The sequence below is a fragment of the Bicyclus anynana genome, chromosome 17 (assembly GCF_947172395.1).
Source record: "Bicyclus anynana chromosome 17, ilBicAnyn1.1, whole genome shotgun sequence".
NCBI lineage: Eukaryota > Metazoa > Arthropoda > Insecta > Lepidoptera > Nymphalidae > Bicyclus > Bicyclus anynana.
In genome coordinates, this window is record NC_069099.1 from 9,332,156 (window position 1) to 9,352,805 (window position 20,650).

At 35.8% G+C, this 20,650-nt stretch overlaps 1 protein-coding gene across 4 annotated transcripts in view; it reads left to right on the forward strand.

Moving 5' to 3' along the window:
- The window catches only part of LOC112053223 (small conductance calcium-activated potassium channel protein), a 307,143-nt gene that overhangs the window by 160,426 nt on the left and 126,067 nt on the right, over positions 1–20,650 (forward strand). For 3 of the 4 annotated variants that reach the window (XM_052886402.1, XM_052886403.1, XM_052886404.1), the window contains exon 4: positions 6,003–6,035. The exons of the other annotated variant lie outside the window; for it this stretch is intronic. In XM_052886402.1, the coding sequence (XP_052742362.1) occupies positions 6,003–6,035 (33 nt within the window). The remainder of the gene's footprint in view (positions 1–6,002; positions 6,036–20,650) is intronic. 4 annotated transcript variants of the gene reach the window in all.

Sequence of the window (20,650 nt, forward strand, 5' to 3'; positions counted from 1 at the left end):
TTATATTTATTTTTAATGCTTTATAAGTTAGCCCTTAACTACAATCTCACCTTATAGTAAGAAATGATGCAATCTAAGATAGAAGCGGGCTAACTTGGTAAAAAGATTTTTTAAAACAAAAAAATAATAGCATTTTATACTTATTTTTCATGCTTTACAAGTTAGCCCTTAACTACAATCTCACCTGATGGTAAGAAATAATGCAATCTAAGATAGAAACGGCTAACTTGTTAGGAAGAGGATGAAAATCCACACCCCTTCCGGTACACGACATTGTACTGGATCGATTAATCGCTTAGGTACATCATTGTCGATAGGGTGCCACTAGCCACCAGACAGATCTGGACCAATTAAGAACACTTCAATCTTCCCAGCCGGGGATTGAACCCCCCGTACCTTTGTCTTGTTAATCCAACGCGCATACCACTGCGCCACGGAGGCTGCCAAAATTTTAATAGAAATATAAAGTGCAAGTTATAATATCTATTCATACATGTTCAAATCTACAATTTTAAGAGGATGTTAAGAATATTTAGAAAAATTACGAGATCAAACCGAGCGAGCAAAAAACGGAATTCAAGGTGAGAAAGAAATTAAGACCGCTTTAAAACACTCACCCGTTTCTTGATCTCTCCCTTGAGAGAGCTTCAGAGATCAAAGGGAAACTTCAAGAGACTATCTCAGAAAGTACTCCAAGACAACACTTCAACAAAAAAACTGTTCTTAGGGTCTCCAGCACAAAACTTTGAAATTATATTTTGATGATATATTATGTATATATCATCCAAATATAATTTATATGATGATTTGATTATGTAGTAGTATACAACAATACATAAAAACGAGCAGTTTTTGTATATTATATATAAAAAAAACCATTATATATTATTTGTGTAGTAACCTCCACGATTTGTTTAATAACTAACACTAATCTGATTTGTTTAATTTTCATTATTTAAATGACTATTAGAGAGCCGTGATAGCCCAGTGGATATGATCTCTGCCTCAGATTCCGGAGGGTGTGGGTTCGAATCCGGTCCGGGGCATGCACTTCTAACTTTTCAGTTGTCTGCATTTTAAGAAATTAAATATCACGTGTTTTAATCGGTGAAGGAAAACATCGTGAGGAAACCTGCATACCAGAGAATTATCTTAATTCTCTGCGTGTGTGAAGTCTGCCAATCCGCATTGGGCCAGCGTGGTGGACTATTGGCCTTATCCCTCTAATTCTGAGAGGAGACTCGAGCTCAGCAGTGAGCCGAATATGGGTTAATGACAACGATTACTCCTAACAACAGCACACACTTTACTTCTTTATTATATTTGCATAAATAATGATATGAATTACGCTTTAATAAAATATTTTCTTTTCATTTATGAAACTATACATATTTCACAGAAGTTTTAATATTCGGAACTGTGCCAAATTTGTATCAGGTATCAGTAACAACCCTCGTTCAGTAAAATACGGCGATTGAAAACATGCCAAAATATACGAATGAAATTCTTTTATGTATTTAAATTTACGAGCTTAAAATAATAGTATAAATCGAATGTACCTACGCACGCGTGCACTGAATTGGCGATTTAAGAATAATTAAAAAAAAATATATATTGTTAGTCTATCTTCTCAGACTAATATAGGAAAGTTTACCATCAGGCGATGCTTCTGCGCTCGCCCAAACCCCCCGGTGATGCCGCTGAGGTCCCATAAGGAGTCTACGGCACTTACACAATCAGAAAAAAAAAATCTAGGAAAGTACTTACTCGTACCTTTGCCTTTTTTAACTTGCCTATATTAGAAAATACACAAAACAAAAATAAACAATTAGATTTCATAAAATTATTTTAAAAAAACACAGGTAAAACTCACGTGACACAGCGTTACAATATGACTAGTTTCAAACCCCGGTTTAGCCGTGTTTTATTATAGTTTAATTCTGAAATGAATTAAATTAATTTTGGTATGTACTCATAATCAAAGTTTTAGCACGCTATGAGATCATGGACTATGACGTCACAACTGTCAAACGACACTTCGCATACTTGGTGAAAAATAAAGTCACTTTTCAATTGGACCTATTAATGAATTTCCTGGAGATTTTACACACTTTTTAATAACTAAAATTCATAATTCAAACTGACTAAATAAAAAAAAAGTATTGTTGTAAGTATGACTCATCATTATCAACCTATATTCGGCTCACTGCTAAGCTCGAGTCTCCTCTCAGAATGAAAGGGGCTAGGCCAATAGTCCACCACCCTAGCCCAATGCGGATTGGCAGACTACACACACGCAGAGAATTAGGAAAATTCTCTGGTATGCAGGTTTCCTCACGATGTTTTCCTTCACCGTTGAAGGATGAAAAAGGAATAATAAATATTGTTATTGAGTATGATTAAGGAATAACTGGCCTAAATTTAAATCACTTAAATTCTCCCCCTATTTTCGAAAATGAGATATCAGTTTGTACTTAAAGCAAGTGCCCACTTTACTGATTCTGTAAAAGAACCAGTGCTATGAACGTCTCTATCTTCCGATGGAATATTGAATTTCACCTCGTGCGATCCATATTGCAATAGCGAAACGGAAAAATACTTCTTCAATAGTGCAACGTTTGGGACGCAGTCATGTATGCACTTACGTACAATGTGATAAAATTTCAAGCCGTTGTCGTGAATCTGGCTTGACGCCAGTTAACACGGTAGTTGATTCTTGTCAAATTTTGTAACTTTTTATTTACAGTACAATATTATTGTTTTTCACGACTGTAGGTACACTATAATAAACGTGAAAACGTTTTAAAGATCTATTTAACGGCAAATTTATTTAGCAAAATACTGTAATCTGTTTTTGTTCACCAGTAGATGGTAGTAAGGTGAGTGGTGTGGCGGAGTGGTGGTAGCGAATCAATCAGTTAATTTTTAACACTTTTCTTGATATTTAAATCAAATGAAGGAGAAGGAAAAGTAAAATGATGTCAAACAAATAAAACTGGCGGATTCTTGATTTACTTGATGAGAACTTTTTTATCTGTTTAAATCAATATTATATTTAATATACTTTTCTAGGAAAGTAAATTAAATATATGTATGTTGTCAATGTCCAAGCATATTTTTTTTCAAAGGTGAATTTCCAAAAATAAACCCTCCAAAAGCCTTAAAGTTTGAAGTCACCTACCATACTAAATAGTAGTTCTATAGTAGTAGTAGGTGCATGTGCTGACAAACTTTCAACTGTTGATGTGAAATATCTATAGCCGCACGTAAAAAGGATTTCTGGCGTGGCGACGGATGCCATGGCGACGTGTCGCCACGCTATATGATGGTACATATATACAGTCTATATGCACTAGTGTGTACGGTGTGGCGACGCGTCGCCATGCGCAAGCGACTGAGATTCTCTCCCACTCGATTAGGCGTTAAGCCATCTTTCTCGCTACACTGAGCTCTGATACCTATAGTGTATACTTCGTAGTGTATATATCGTAGTGTATGTTGTTTACTACAGTACACATAAACTGTGTTTTACTTGAAAATTAATTATTTTTCTGATAATAAAATGTTTGACCGTGATAATTTAGAGAGTGAGATATTTCACATCTGCCAGGCGTCCCGTGACGGCTCACATTTTTTGTAAAATGAAGAAGATCTGGCCGCACAGGCGTTCATCAGTTTCCTACACACTTTTATTTGATGACTAAGTATAATACTATAATATTTTATTAAAACCTACTACACTGGCTGAGTGTTAATCAACTCTTCAAGAAGTAATCGAGTTGCGAAGCCAATGTAATTGGAATGTTTAATTCATTTCAATGGAATTAGCATGTCATGAATTTTCAGCACTCTTTATTTTAATGAATCCAGTAGTTTTCTTTTATTCTTACGGGATTTAAATTTCTGATTGGCGAACTATAATTTGTTGAAAAAACCCCGTTACATTTGTAATTTATATTACAACTTAAGTGCATTTGTTATAATTTTTCCAAATACAATTTTTTTATAAAATTAATCAAAATATTTTACAGATAAAATTAATCAAAGTTTTCAATAGATGAGTCATAGAAAGCATTACCTAGGTTAATATCAATATCGAATGAAAGGTCATTCGATATTGATATTGTAACAAACAAGAAGCAAGATATATGCTGTAGCTGTGAAAATCACATGAAAATTCGTATAATAAATCAGATCAACGTGAACAAACAGAAAAGAAATCTGAAATCGTTTTTTTTAATATCTCCTTTATTTTTGTATTTTTGCTTCCCGATTCGCAAACTCAATTTATCCATACTAATATTGTAAATGACAAACAAAAAGACAGACACACACACTTGAGAGTGCCTGTCTTTCACAGCAAAACGGAGCGACGAATTGACGTGATTTTTTAAATGTAGGTAGTTGAAAGGATGGAGAGTGACATAGGCTACTTTTTGTCTCTTTCTAACCCCCCACTTCCCTAAAATTAGAGGTGGAAGTTTAAAGTTTGTATGGTGTATTTGTAGGTGGGAGTAGAATAGGATAGGGGTAGGGAATGAGACAATGCGAAGCTTAACAGGGTCCTCTATTTCAAAATATATACCTTATTTTCTTTTTATATAGCCATTATTATCATCATTATCAGCCTATTTTAACGGCCCACTACAAGGCGAGGCTTCTTTTTTTATAGGAGAGGGGATATGGAGCTAAACCCACCACACTGCTCCAATACGGGTTTGATTTATAATTTCCTGTGATAAATCATTTAAGTACCAATATAATACGCAAGATTTTTTTTTCAAATAAGTTACTTACCTATTCTTCGAATTGTTAGTTAAGTTGAAAAGTCAATTGAGAAACCAGCGTTCAGTTCGTTTGAATCGAAGCATTTAATTAACTTCCACAATTACTGTAGAACTGTAGATGTTGCGTTTTGAATGTTTTAAAACTTAATTTTTACCCCACTGCAAGGTTATGTTTTTCGCGCGTATCTTGTATGTATATATGTATGTTATATTCTCTATGACCTCATATCTTCCAAAACGATCTACACAATTAATATATCGTTAGATTCATATTAACTCAAGTGTTCTTATATAGGTAAAATTTAAAAAAGAACAAAATCGTAAAATTAAATATTTTTTTAGGGTACCTCCCCTACATGTAAAGTGGGGATGATTTTTTTTTATTTGTTTATCTTATAGTATGGGGTATAGCGGATAGGTCTTTAAGAGATATGAGGGGTCTTTCTTCTACCATTATTTTTCGATTTAGGGATCCATTTGTAAAATATTAAGCTTTAAAGAGCTTATTTTTGTAAGAGTAAGGTGTCCCCACCCTCTACCGGCTAAACGGTTGTTTATGGTTACGTAAATTTTTTTTGGTTTCTTCCCGACATGTAAAGTAAGGATGAATTTTTTGTCGTCTATCCTATGGTGTGGGGTATGGTTATTGGTATTTTTATGCTTTACATAAAGGAATAATGTGATAACTTACTCTACTGAACCCTTTAAGTAAGACACGCACTTGGGCGGTTTTTATTAAATAATTTATTTATATTTACCCTGAATGTTTTTATTACGTATATATTATTAGATGCACACAACTATAGGAAGTTTCCTTTAAATTAATCACAACGTAGTTCATTCATAGATTAGGTACAGATTGCTAATAATTTATTCCTAAGCGTTAAATTAAATAAATTGCAGCATGACTGATTTTGGCTGATAATAAGTGTGGTAAAAATAGACGATTATTTTTCAAAAAATTAAAAAAAATATATATGTTGCAGTTTCTAGTATACGTTTAGTTCGTTGCTTTCGCATGACTATTTAATAAGAAAACACAAAATGGCGGGTTCACACGCACTAGAAACCACACACTCGTACTGTATATAACTTATTTATGAATGCAAAGGGTGAGTTTATGAGTGCCGTGAACTAAACACATTTGAAAAGTGTAATGGAATGAAATACTTTTGTATATAAAATTATAAAAGAAAACTTTAAAATTTGTTTTAGGCCTGTACGGGACCACGGAACCAGATGCCGCAGGTAAACTTCTATGATTTCGTTTATTAAAGTTAGACAAAAGTTACTGTGTCAAACAGTATACTAATACAATATATATGAGTTACAGTATACTAAAACAGTATATAACAGTAACTTGTACCTGTATACTGAATATGTTATGCATGCAAGAAGGTAAACAAAATTAAAGATTATCTTATTATTTTTAGTAAATATAAATGATGCTTTCTTTAGGGTTTTATATTAGTATTATTCGAAATTTTGTGTTGCGTCATTTGGTTTTATATTTGAGCTATATATATTTAAACTTAACTACTAGTTGTCTCTAATTTATAACTTAGAGAATCGCGTGTCCTTATATCTACATTAAAAATCAAGAGTATACCAAATCAAAAAGTAAAACATAGTCAAGTTAAGAGTGACTCGTAAGCTGCATCTTTGTTATAGTAACTATTATCTACGTGATACTTTAAACGAGTATACCCTTACCCTGTCAGCCGATAGACGTCCACTGCTGGACATAGGCCTCTTGCATGGACCTCCAAGCGCAACGGTCTCGTGCCGCCAGCATCCAGCGGCGCCCTACAACTAGTGGGGGGTCGACCAAACTGCGCTTTCTGGTGCAGGGTTGCCATTCCAGCATCTTGGAGCCCCAAAATCTATCGACTCTTCGAACTATGTGGCCTGCCCATTGAAACTTCAGCTTCGCCACTCGCTGAGCGTGATTGAATATACGAGTATACCAACTAGTAAACTAAAACATAGTGAAGTCAAGAGTAAATACCCGTAAGCTACATCTTTGCTTTGTTTCTCTATCGTATCTACTCGTAATTTGTAAGCGATTGCCTAAATTTTAATGGTAATTGAAAACAATTCAACGCGCTAAATGTCTCTCTCAATTATAAAGTATGTAGTTCTCTATGTAAGTCTAGTAAGAGGCTTTAAAAAAGTCAACTAAAAATGAATCTTCGACATTGAAGCTTCGTTTCCATTCCGTTAGACATATACAATTCCTGACTGATTAAAACCAACGATGTAGTAATATAAAATATAATAAATATAACCATAAAAATACATTAAAGGTGTAAAATCGTTTTTAAAATATCCGACATCAAAACAGTTTTTCTGCTCCGTGTTCTTAAAGTGCACTTAAAATGGCAGAACAGTTATGTAAAAATGGCAAAACAATTTAATTCAAACACTTGAAAAACGTTTATGTTGTTAAAAGCGTCACAAATGCTGGCAGTTTGAGTACTACGCTGCGGAAAAAATTTGGAATTGCATTTATATTTTCCCTTGATTCCATTTTTGTGTAGTTGTCTAAATACACTAAAGAAACAAAAGAACTTGTTCTCACTGCAGAGAGTTCTTGTATCTTTTGCCAAGTTGCTACTCTGTATTTTGGTCTGTTTTTTTCATTTATTTATATACTTTATTGCACAAAAGAAAAACAACCACAAAGAAAACAGAAGTAAACATAGAAAACAAGTAGGTATGTGCAAAGTCGGTATATTGCTTATAGCGATATCTGCTAGACAACCTTTGGATAGAGGAATTAATTAAATTAAAATGCGGAACAGTGCAAAATATATTATAATTGTCCCATATTCGGCTTTCGAGATTTAAGTACACTTGTAAGTAGCTCCGCTACGCGTCAATCCATTCGCACATAGTTTAGCTCCATAAGAAAGAAAGAGATAGCATGTTCCCCACTTTCTTACAGGCGTCCGGTATAGCTGTCATTCGTTTTCGTGCGCGCGCGACTATCGCATGTAGTTGAAATTAAATAAATTTCTCGTGTTTTTTTTCTGGTTATTACTTAACTTATTTTATCTAACAAAGAATACGGATAAAAAGTGGAAAGGCTGTGTAAGAAAATATGAAGAAAAATTAGGACGCCAGTGTTATGAATTCATTACAATTCATAATGCGAGGGTATGTAACAAAACCTTTGAAAATTAATTCTTCTTTATTAGTGTCGGCTGCATAATAATTTCATCTCTGATCTAATACGTGATATTAGACCGTAGAAAACAAGCTTAGTGTTATGAATTCATTACAGTTCATACAGCGAGGGTATGTAACAAAAACCTGTAAAAAATATTTTTTTCTTTATTAGTGTCGGCTGAATAATAACATCTCTGATCTAATACGTGATATTAGACTGTAGAAAGCAAGCTTCGAGTCAATACGAGATATTGACCAACAGCAATATAAAAAGAGTTAATACGAGATATTAACCGTTCCTTTATTTTCCATCTTAAATGATCTAATTATGCGTGATGAATCACCCCCTCCCTCGCCTCGTTCTCCGCAGTTAACAAAGCGGTCTATAGTTTCCGTGGTGTGTAGTGCTATCTCGATTGAGCTTGAGAGACGCGATGGGTCGACGTCAGCACCAACTGTGCTGCAGAAAATTTGGAAAACCACATATCCTCAACCCAGAAATCCGATACGGTCTAGTGGCTAGGATATCTAGCGCTCACCCAGGAGGCTCGGGTTTGATCCCCGGTGTCAATAACCAAGCCAATAAATCTACCGGCAGTACTAAAAAATATATGCGACGCGAGTAAGCTTATTGAGGGCTTGCATTTCTTGGAGACAGAGACTACGAGGTCTCTTCTCACGCCGATGCTAATATGATGATAGATAAGTCTATTATTGAACCCTTTAAGATCAGGAAGCGAGACAATCTTGTATTTGAGGACGATTTAAATGAATTTCTATATACGTCTCGGGGCATTCAAAAGATGGGAAACTCATTCACTCATCGGTATCGCCAAGCGATTTAAACCCCAGGCCCTCCCTGCCGCGTACATTCCGGCTACCGCGGCGGTTGTCAACCGCCACCGGTGTCTGACGACGTTCCAACCGCAGACTGCTTGCGGGCACAGAACACCAACGCCACCGCCATCGACGTCTCAACGTCAGAAGCAGGCGAGGTCGGCGGAGTCGAAGCAATAAATTCACAGGTACACTCTGGTTGATTAAAACATTTCACTAAGGCTTGCTAGATTACTGATCATAAATCTGTTCTGGATAACATTTCTGGATATAAAATTCCATTTATTAGGGTGCCTGTTCAGGACCCAACATTTACCGACTACCCGAAGATTTCTCCTTCTAAAGGTGACTTGTCTTTCATCGATTCTGGAATAGCGCGTTTGATTAATTAACAAGCTATTCATAGATGGAACCGAGTGAGTGAGGGGCTATCTTCAATCAAATCTATCTTCAAATATTTTTATGATCCCTAAAAGTAATGGTGAAAACGTCTTATTTTGAATCTAAAAAAGCTTAATAAGTTCGTGCAGGTGGTGCATAAGTCACTTAACAATTGAAGATGAATGGCAATAAAATTAATGACCAAAAATTGGTCTATGGAAATTGTTATATGGTGAACTTCGATCTCAAGGAAGCGTAGTTTTTGGTGCAAATCCATAGAAATCATAGAAAGTAATTAAGATTTTATTTTGAAGGTATTCTTTACGAACACTTAGTACCTATACCTTTCGGTTTATGCACCCCATGCTTTTGCTAATCTTATGAAACCGGTTTTATCTTGATTACTTTCTCAGAGATTTAAGTCGGTGTTCTATTTAGATGATAGTTGCTACATTAGCAACAATTACGAAGATGGTATTAAAAAAGCAAAAAATAATATAAAATTGCTATCTACTCGCCGATTTGTAATCAAGTACAAGAAAAGTAATTTTGTTCCAAGTAAGGCCCGTCAAATCATAGGATTTGTCATTAATTCTGCAAATATGACTTTGAAATTACCGTGTAAAAAAACATATTCACGCACTACCGCAATGTTAAATACAATAGAGCTTCCAGTTCGTAGCTTTGCTCGATATTCAGGTACCCTCACTGCAGCCTGCCCGATTGTAGTTTATGGCCGAGTTCATAAAAAAATCTTTAGAACGAACTTAATATTTGGCTTTGATACAAAACGATGATTATGATCGAAAGATTGTTGACATCCATGATGACCTTGTATAAAAAAAAAATAAGGATCTTCATCAAGGATCTATTGACAGTAAACCCAATCAAACCTAGCAACTTTAATCTTGAAATTCTTAGTGACGCTTCTTATAAGCCTGGGGTTCTGCCTGCAAATAAGAAATAATAGGCGGTTCTTGGAATAAGTATGAACGTCAATTTGGAAATACTAGCAGTGTTTTTCGGGCTTAAGTCCTTTGCTGACGGGTGTTTTAATAGTCATATACTATTACGTAATAAGACAATACGACAGCTGGGTGGAGTGTAATATCCACGTCTTAATTAAATAGCTCGTCAAAATTGAATATGGTGTGGAGAACAAAAATTTTCGTTTTTGCTTCTTATATCAAATCTTCTCACGATGCTGAAGCTGACTTTAAATCTAGAAATATCGATATTGAATGGGAATTGCATATATTAGTGGTAAAGTATGGCGAAACTGAGATAGATCTCTTTGCTTCACCGATAAATACAATTTTTCATTTTTACCTTTTAATGTGGATGTTTTTACAATAAGATTGGAAAATGTATTTCTTTTTTTATACATTTCCACCATTTTCACTTATATTAAAGGCCCTGCTAAAGTTATTAATAATCAGGAGTCTTGGAATATTTGGGTCCAAAAATTGGCTGTGTTTTTCGGTTTCTTTTAATCTTATGGTGGATGATGTACTAATACCACTTAACAAGTATTTACCTTCCTCTAATTTCAGGGAAACTTATCACCTACTACCTCTTCATCAAAGCATTTCCCTGGTGGCGAGTCTATTATCTGGCAAGCTTTCGCCAAACAACAAGTCAGCTCAGCAATGACTGCGATTCTTACTTCCTTGTCGAACAGTACCTACGAAATCTCAGTATACTTCTAGCTTTAAACAGTGGTGGACCTATGGTGATACTAAAAGTATAGATCCGTTTGACATTTGATCCTTTCCGTTTGATTGCTTAGGAAAGGGATGCTCATATGGTTCTTGAAATAGTCATCATTCAGCATTTATCTCTTATTTATTACCATAAATAAGGTGGGCCATGATGAACGAGTAAAGAGGTATCTTAAGGACGTCTTCAAAATTAAACCGACCATTCCTAAGTATGACGCTACATGGGACCCGACCAAAGACCTTAACTACCTTGCTAACTTGTACTCGTACTCTCAATACTCGTAACTTCCTTAGTTGGGAACAGATCGCTAAAAAGTTAGTAATTCTATTAGCATTGTCCACTAGACAAAGGTGTCAAACATAAGCTTTAAATAGGATTCAAAATATTAAGATCAATAATATAGGATTGTCATAACCATTAGCGATATTATTAAAACCTCAGCTATTGGGCGACCACAACTCGGCCTTCTTAATTTTACACAACGTTCAAAATTTTGTCCAGCAAATACTCTCGTATCTTACATATCCATGACTTCGTATACCAGATGTAGTCAAGATGATAGACCTTACTGTCAACCAAAAAGCCTGTTCATCCTGCTTCGTCCCAAACTATCAAACGATGGAAAAAGCGAATGCTTACAGTTAGTGGCATTGATACGACATTGTTTAGTGCGCATACCACTCGTCATGCCCTTACTTCTACTGCACTACGAGTAGCAGGCTAATTCATTATCTTGGACGTATGCTAGTGGACATTATACGAAATTGAGATTCTATGTAAAAATGTCATCCGGTACTTACAGGTGGGTATCACACAGTAGGTAAATGACATTTTGTCAATTGATTTGATGTTTATTTTAATAGGTTGATAATGAAAACCAAAACAGTGAATAGGCCAGCTGGCGTCAGACTAAACACTTAAAAAAAAAAAAATAATAATAATAATAATAATAATAATAGTAATGACCCTTTGATTATTAATGATTCTAGTTTTGTTAATGCGTTACGAGTATTTAATGTTTCGCCTTATTAACCTTAAAAAAAAAAATATGATTTAATCTTTCTAATTTAATGAATATTTTTTAGAAATAGTAGGTATATTTATTACATATTACATATATACCAAAAATTTTATTTATAATCAGGTTTGATTATGGTTTTATGTTTTATCTCCAACATTTCCTTCTTCTCTGAACATCTTACAAGTGTACTTAAATCTCGAAAGCCGAATATGGGACAATAAAATGATCAAACGAACTTACCAAGTGAAGTTCGATCTTGATTGTCCCATATTCGGCGAAGAGATTTAAGGTCCCTCCCATCCCCGTCTTTATTATATCTTATAGATATTATGTACCCGAAATATCAATGTTGGAGACCAGGTAATTCTCTAAACTAAATGACAGCTATACCGGACGCCTGTAAGAAAGTGGGGAACATGCTATCTCTTTCTTTCTTATGGAGCTAAACTATGTGCGAATGGATTGACGCGTAGCGGAGCTACTTACAAGTGTACTTAAATCTCTTCGCCGAATATGGGACAATCAAGATCGAACTTCACTTGGTAAGTTCGTTTGATCATTTTATTATAATTTCATACAAAAAAAGTAGCTATAAAAATAAATAGAGACGGCGAACAAGTTATAAAAACATCGATACTTAATAACATACTTAATAAGTCGTTCTGCTTGTTTCAATAACTTTACGGGCACAGAATAAAGAATGATTCAGAATGAGTCTTTCCAAGCAGCGTGGTGAAGCCATGGAAACCCATACAAAAACCAAACGTCACACGTCTCCTTGACATCCGCATATACAAACTTTTTTCATGATTTGCATTTCAAAATTTAAGAATAACAACAATTACGTAAATTTATATAATAATCCATCATCACCAACAAAAAATACTACATCTCATTACTTTAGTTTTTGCAAACAGTTTTTAAAATATTTATAAACATAAGACGCCATTATTATTGAAAAATATTGATAACTGATTCGACGCTTCGTGTCGTGCTGACTCGAGGATGTATAAGTATTTGAATTTTGTATTTAAAATGGCTACGACACGGCTATCTGTCTATTATTCTTTAATCTGTGGCTGTAATATTCAATGTAATATTGTGAGTCACTATGACTGGAACCAAAAGTTAACGTGCTCACTGATGCACGAGGTTGTAATACTGCTTCTTCCCAACTTTGGAATTCCCCAAGCTCAATTAACTAATGACTACATATTTAGCTAAACAATTTTGACATTCATTCACTTGCAGATGTTCAATGTTCATGCTAATTAGTATTTTTTTTTTTGTTTTTTTATTATTCTTTACAAGTTACATTCTCACCTGATGGTAAGTGATGATGTCGGCATCGGCATCGTACCGGAACGCAGGATCGCTTGGCGGTACGTCTTTGCCGGTAGGGTGATAACTACCCACGGTCGAAGCCTTCCACCAGCCAGACTTGGACCAATTAAGCCCTAACATCACGATACTGAGCCACCTGCATCCAGCGAATCCCTGCGACTCGCTTGATGTCGTCAGTCCACCTGGTGGGGGGTCGGCCAACACTGCGCTTACTAGTGCGGGGTCGCCATTCCAGCACTTTGGGGCCCCAACGTCCATCGGCTCTTCGCACTATGTGCCCCGCCCATTGCCACTTCAGCTTCGCAACTCGTTGAGCTATGTCGGTGACTTTGGTTCTTCTGCGGATCTCCTCATTTCTGATTCGATCACCATCAGCCCATTTTAATGACCCATTACAGGGCTAGGTCTTTCTCTGTATGAAGAGAGGATAGCTGTCAAAAGTATATATTTTCATTATTTTGCTTTAATAACCTGAAAATGACTGTTTCGTATTAAAACAAAATTTAAAATTAACATATTTTGGTAGTTTTGACAAGAAAATTTTATAAAAGTTAAAAAATAAGTAAAATAGTCTTTTTTTAATTGGGTATTACGTAATTCGTACAAGCACTTCAACGCTTGGATATACCTGTAATCAATTCGGCATCTCTGCAATGACCTTAGCACAGCCCAAGTTTCCACCGAATCGAAGGCTTTCTCATAGTCCACAAACGCTAAGCAAAGTGGCTGGTTATACTCGTGAGTCTTCTGTATAACCTGCCGCAGCGTATGGATGTGGTCTATGGTACTAAAGCCTTTTCGGAAACCGGCTTGTTCGGGAGGCTGGAAGTCGTCAAACCTATTAGCGAGACGATTCGTGATGACTCTCGAGAACAATTTGTAAACATGGCTTAGCAGCGAGATGGGTCTGTAATTCTTCAGCAAGGTGTTGTCACCTTTTTTGAAGAACAGAACCACCACGCTCCTATGCCACGAACTGCACTTCAGTGCCTGAAGACAAAAGTCTTCGAACAGTGCGTGTTGCCAGTGATGACCTATGGTTCCGAGACTTGGTCGCTAACTATGGGCCTCATAAGAAGGCTTAGAGTCACACAGCGGGCGATGGAACGAGCTATGTTAGGAGTATCTCTGCGTGATCGAATCAGAAATGAGGAGATCCGCAGAAGAACCAAAGTCACCGACATAGCTCAACGAGTTGCGAAGCTGAAGTGGCAATGGGCGGGGCACATAGTTCGAAGAGCCGATGGACGTTGGGGTCCCAAAGTGCTGGAATGGCGACCCCGCACTAGTAAGCGCAGTGTTGGCCGACCCCCCACCAGGTGGACTGACGACATCAAGCGAGTCGCAGGGATTCGCTGGATGCAGGCGGCTCAGTATCGTGATGTTTGGAAGTCCCTACAAAAGGCCTATGTCCTGCAGTGGACGTCCATCGGCTTATATGATGATGATGATGATGATGATTACGTAATTGAAGCACAAAGGCAATTTCTTTACAGCTATTTGAAGAAGGTTAAGTTTGTATAATAGTATGTCTCACAAATGAAGAAAGTCCTGTAAATACTTAATTTATACAGCTCGAACGTCAATTATGTTATTAAAAAAGTTGATGATTTTTATTAAAACTGCTTTAGGTCTCTAGGGTAACTCAGAAAAAAATACGCTGAACAATTTCTCTGAGGAGATGACGCAACATTTTCATTTCAAACTCTTCACTTGTTTTTTTTTGCCACTGCAAAAATGGGATGTTATGAGTTTGAGCTCTTTGTTTGTCTGTCTGTGCTACCTTAGCAATGAAACTGGATAACCAATTCGTATGCAATATCATTTATTTGAAAGTAATTTTTTCAGAAATGGTCCAGTATGTTTCATTACAACTCCCATATCTTTATGGAAGGTAAAAGTGGGGAAGTAAGTAAATAAAAGAGTGCCGTGCGTAAAAAAGTGTATGTGCAAAACTTTATCTAACATGAAAATGGCTCAAATTGTCAAAAATCTATGGCAACAAGTACCTAGTAGATTATTTATTATTTAGCTATTTATAATAGCTATTCAGGACTATCACAGGTTTTCCAAAAGTTTAAGTTTAACCTGTAATAACGACAACTTTTTCCTATGCTTTGATTAAGCTTTCAGTAAATGTTTGTTCAACCAGGTTTGTAATTGAATTTTAATCCTTAAGGGCTCCCGCACACGATCCACCGGCCACAACCACATAACGCCGCTTCTGGCATATTTCCTGTAGTTTTCATACATTTCATATAGACTCGCCGCACACGGATGACGCCGGTGGCCGCCACACGCCATAGTCATCGTTGCTCGCTACATTTAACCCGCACCGGCCACTAAGCGCCGACACAAAACGCCGCAACACGCCATTCGCGCGATTATGATTTGACTACATGTATGGGTTAAATAAGTAGCAGCTACCGACCACAAGTATCGACCACCGGCCACAAGTGTTTGACGCGTGCTTCAACTACTTTTGTGGCCCCTTCTTGTAGCGGCGTTTGTGACTGTCACGTGTGGGCCGTGTGCGGTGACACTAAACTGATAGAGTTGCTTAAGTGTTGATATTTATGACGTGACATGTTTAGTTAAATGTCGTAATTCTTAATTTAAAATGCTGGTCTAGTTATATTATGAAATATGCATGGAATTCTATGAAAATATGGATATCAAATAAAAAAGATAATAAAAGCTTAGAAAAAGACTTAAAATAATATGTTGTCACTCTTCTGTTATAAATGAAACAAATAATAAATATTTATTCTCTAATATCTATAATTTAGAGAAGCAACATTACGAACATCATACATTACTTACGTATATCAAAAATTGAGAAAGTAATGCAACATAAATAAATTAATTTACTTCATTATTTTCATGTAAAAATCGACAAATTTAATGATTGAATTGTAGACTTAAGGGAAATTCCCGGAATATTCCCGACTAGGTTCGATACCATTCTGGTTAATCATGAGTTTGTTCATGCAATGCGGTGTAAAATAAACACGACTTGAACACTCACCACGGTCTTAGCGCGTATTGGAGCATAGCAAATGTATTGAGTACACCAAGTACATAACGCAATGTATTCAGGTGTATTACATTTGTATGTAATGTAAATCTGGGGAAATTGCTTTAATAATATTCTTAGCGTTGTTTGGCTTCCCACCGCGGGGTGCTACCCTGTCCTTAATAAAGAAAACAGGATTACATCAGATTCTTGTCACATGAATACGTGTCACGTTAAGATTTTGCGATGTTAATAAGTATTGGACTGAAATTCTTAAAAATATTTATAAGATTTTTGGCCTTAAACTTTATTATATCGGAAACCATTATTAGGTATAAGTTGTCAGTAACTTTTCTATTATAATATTAATTTATTTCTTTTGTTAAGCAGGGAGGGATTTTTTAAAGAAGTCTAACTTAAACACACGTCAATTTAGTTCAGATTCTGTATGTTGATGAAGTATCATCGCTTTATTTTATGTATTTGCATTGCTGAAATTGAATTGAATACAAAAGAAAGCTCTGAAAATAATTCTTCAGCTGAAGAAAACTCAGAAACATCATGTAATCTTCGCATGTATAACATGAATATTGAATAGTTTAAAAAACTAAAAACACGTTTGACATCCACATCGTGGGGGTGCATTTCAAACAACCTGTCCGCCATCTAGGACGTCTGCCATATTAGATTTAAGTCACGTGACAATGTTTTCGTATTTCTGACAGCAAACCCTTTCATTTAATATCCATACATGGGGATGGATTTCAAACAGACGGTCCGCCATCTTGGGGAGGCCGCCATATTGGATTTGCAAAGAAGTTTTTTAGCTAGCCATGTATTGTCATCAGAGCTCAGAGCGTGTGCAAAAATTAATTTTAATCAAAGACTGGGAAGTGGGTCAAATTAAGATTCCAAGATTTTTTTACATACATAATTACAAATGAAGCTAATTTAAGCATGTTAAAAAGAACACGACTTTGCAAATAAAGTAAAGAGTAAATCCGTTTGATTAGTTAAACGTTCAATCAAGCCGTAATTTGTTACATGCAAAATTTCATCCTAATCGAAGACCGGGAAGTGGGTCAAATTAAGATTCCAAGATTTTTTTACATACATAATTACAAATGAAGCTAATTTAAGCGTGTTAAAAAGAACACGACTTTGCAAATAAAGTAAAGAGTAAATCCGTTTGATTAGTTAAACGTTCAATCAAGCCGTAATTTGTTACATGCAAAATTTCATCCTAATCGAAGACCGGGAAGTGGGTCAAATTAAGATTCCAAGATTTTTTTACATACATAGTTACAAGTGAAGCTAATATAAGCGTGTTAAAAAGAACACTACTTTTAAAATAAAGTAGAGTAAATCCGTTTGATTAGTTAAACGTTTAATTAAGCCGTAATTTGTTACATGCAAAATTTCATCCTAATCGAAGACCGGGAAGTGGGTCAAATTAAGATTCCAAGATTTTCTTACATACATAGTTACAAGTGAAGCTAATTTAAACGTGTTTAAAAGAACACGACTTTGAAAATAAAGTAGAGTAAATCCGTTTGATTAGTTAAACGTTTAATCAAGCCGTAATTTGTTACAAGCGGAGACATTCTGTCACTAACTCCCAAATTAGCGTTCTCCGGACTAATATATCTTTAATCGGAAAGAAAGGAGGCCGAACGGAAAAAAAACGTAGCCCAATTTTCCGGAAAGTGGAACGGTGGCGGTTGACCGATTAATTATTCGTTTGTGCGAGTGAAGCTACTGTCGCCGGGACCGTGGCACGCTATCGCCATCGATTCCCGATAGCGTGTTATGTAACTTTCTAAGCTGTTTGCGCTCTATGCACGACTCCTGTTGACATCTCCACTTTATAGCTGTTGTGGTGTGATGCAACTGTGAAATTGATGTTCTTAATTAGTAAACGCCTTGGCCATGTACCTTTGCCGCATTTTAAGATATTTATATATGTTTATGCCTCCTAAATTTCTAATTCCCATTAGTACTTTGAAAGAAGAGAAGAGTTAATTTCACAATTAAGGTAGGTTTAGTATAGGAAAAAAATATACTATTAATACCTAACCTAGGTATCTAACTATTTTTTTGTATAGTTACAGTTAGGTATATGAAAAATACATATAAAAGTATATCAAAATCCTTATAATTATCCAAAAATACAAACTTTACATTTACAACAATAGTAGCGATAATCATTCATTCAGTAAAGCTTCACGTTCGAGTGTCAAATAGTTTAATTTTAATTAAATAAGTAGGCCCAGTGGGTATGACCTCTGCCTTCGAATCGGAGGACGTGAGCTCGAATCCTGTCGGGGCATGCACGTCTAACATTTCAGTTATGTGCATTTTAAGAAATTAAATATCACGTGTACCTTACCGTGTGTATACCTTAGGATCTTCTCAATTCTAAACTACTAATCCGCATTGGGCCAACGTGGTGGACTATTGTCCTAAGCCCTCTCATTCTGAGAGGAGACTCGTGTTCATCATTGAGCCGAATATGGGTTGTTAATAATGATGAAGTAGGTCCAGTGCGGATGTGGGAAGAAGTTGAAATAAATGTAGAGCGCGCGTAAGGTATCTTTTTTTTTCAAAAGTTTCAATTTGATAAATGACACGTCATTTATCAGTTTGATTATGATTATTAATGTATGTTTCGTAAGAGTTTTTTGCGTCTCAGTAGTAATGTAAAGCTATGTAATGTAAACTTTTGAAACGAGTGTGGTAAGTATATACTAGTATATACAGATTTTTTTTTCCTGGGCCCAAATACTATTAAACCTAATGAGTATTGAAGAAATCTTTACAATTTCACTTGTTGAACATTTAAAAATATAAAAATAAACGAGTGACTAGTATAAATTACGCAAAGTGTGCAGTTAGTCATGAAAGTATAATATGTTAGAGATTAACTAAACCTTTAACCCGGCCAGAAGAAGGTGAAAAATTGTTACACCATCTGTGGGATGGGTATGGCATACCCAAATACAGATTTCTTGATTTTGATTAACATTAGGAAAGTGAGGTAATTTTATAAAATAACCCATTACTAGTTACAAAATTATTTACATTTGTGTAAAAACCAAAGCAAAATTTTTAACAAATGAAGAATATTTTGAAATTATGACTCAATATTTGGGACAATTAAACAAATTTTAACATTATTTAATATTAAATTTGCCTTACACAATTTAACTTCAACATAACACATAACATTCTAATTCTTCTATACAAATTAACTTAGGTAAGCTATTCCAAAGCAGATTTGTTCCACACACATTGTGTTTTCACTTGTAGTTTTCTCCTTCGCCGATGCAACTATCACAACGCTGACATTACTGTCACTTACAATCACTTTCTGCACCACCTTTTCAACTACTAAGCCAGCCGAGTTCCAGAAATCGCACAATTAAAAACTACTTACTGTTTTACAAATCGCTGGGTATAAGGTACCCAATCTCACTCACGGCGGGTTAAAGCGCAGTAAAAACATGAAATTGCATTATTTATGCATTACACAGCGTGTGGCGTGACAATGCAACACGGGAATAAGGAATAAGAATTAATTGAAACGAAAGAGTAATAAAGGCGTTGTTTTTCTAACACAATGCAATTGCACGCGAGCTAAAACTTAATTGTAACGTACGGTTGTATTTCGGGAGCGGTCAATGAGGAAAGAACCTCTGGAATATTTTTTTCTGCAAATATGATGTCCAATGTTTCAAATCCAATGTATCCAATGCGTCCAATGTTTCCTAGACTAGACCTCAATAGCTCGAGACCAGACGAATATCTTAGCATTCCATGGATTCACCGTGCGGGTGCCGGGTCCATCGCGTGGTAGAGAGAAAAACTCCGAGGAGAGTCCCGAACTTGTGACAATAGGATGTAGGGTTAAGGAATACATATACCTATTCTATTAATTAATGCCAAACCAGTGTCATGTTTTAATTAAAGCCGTTTCTGAAAGAACCACAGACATTTTGTAATTTAAACGGCTTGAATTAAAACTGATCAGAAGGTAGCACATAGGTAACAAACGTATTTGGAAATGACAAGTCTTGGGTTGGATTTAAAAACTAATAAAATTACAATACTGGATTCTGGCTGCTGGGAGGCTTCGGCTGTGGCTTGTTAACAACCTACCAGCAAAGGCGTACCACCAAGTAAATTAGCGTTCCGGTATGATATCGTGTAGAAACCAAAATGGGTGTGGATTTTCATCCTATACTTACGCCTAACAAGTTAGCGCGCCCGCGTTAACATTACCATGAGGTTCTAATGGCGTTTTGATACTGTTACTATCGCGTTAACGTAAACGCGAATTTCTAAGGAATTGAAACAGCGCCATCTAGTGGC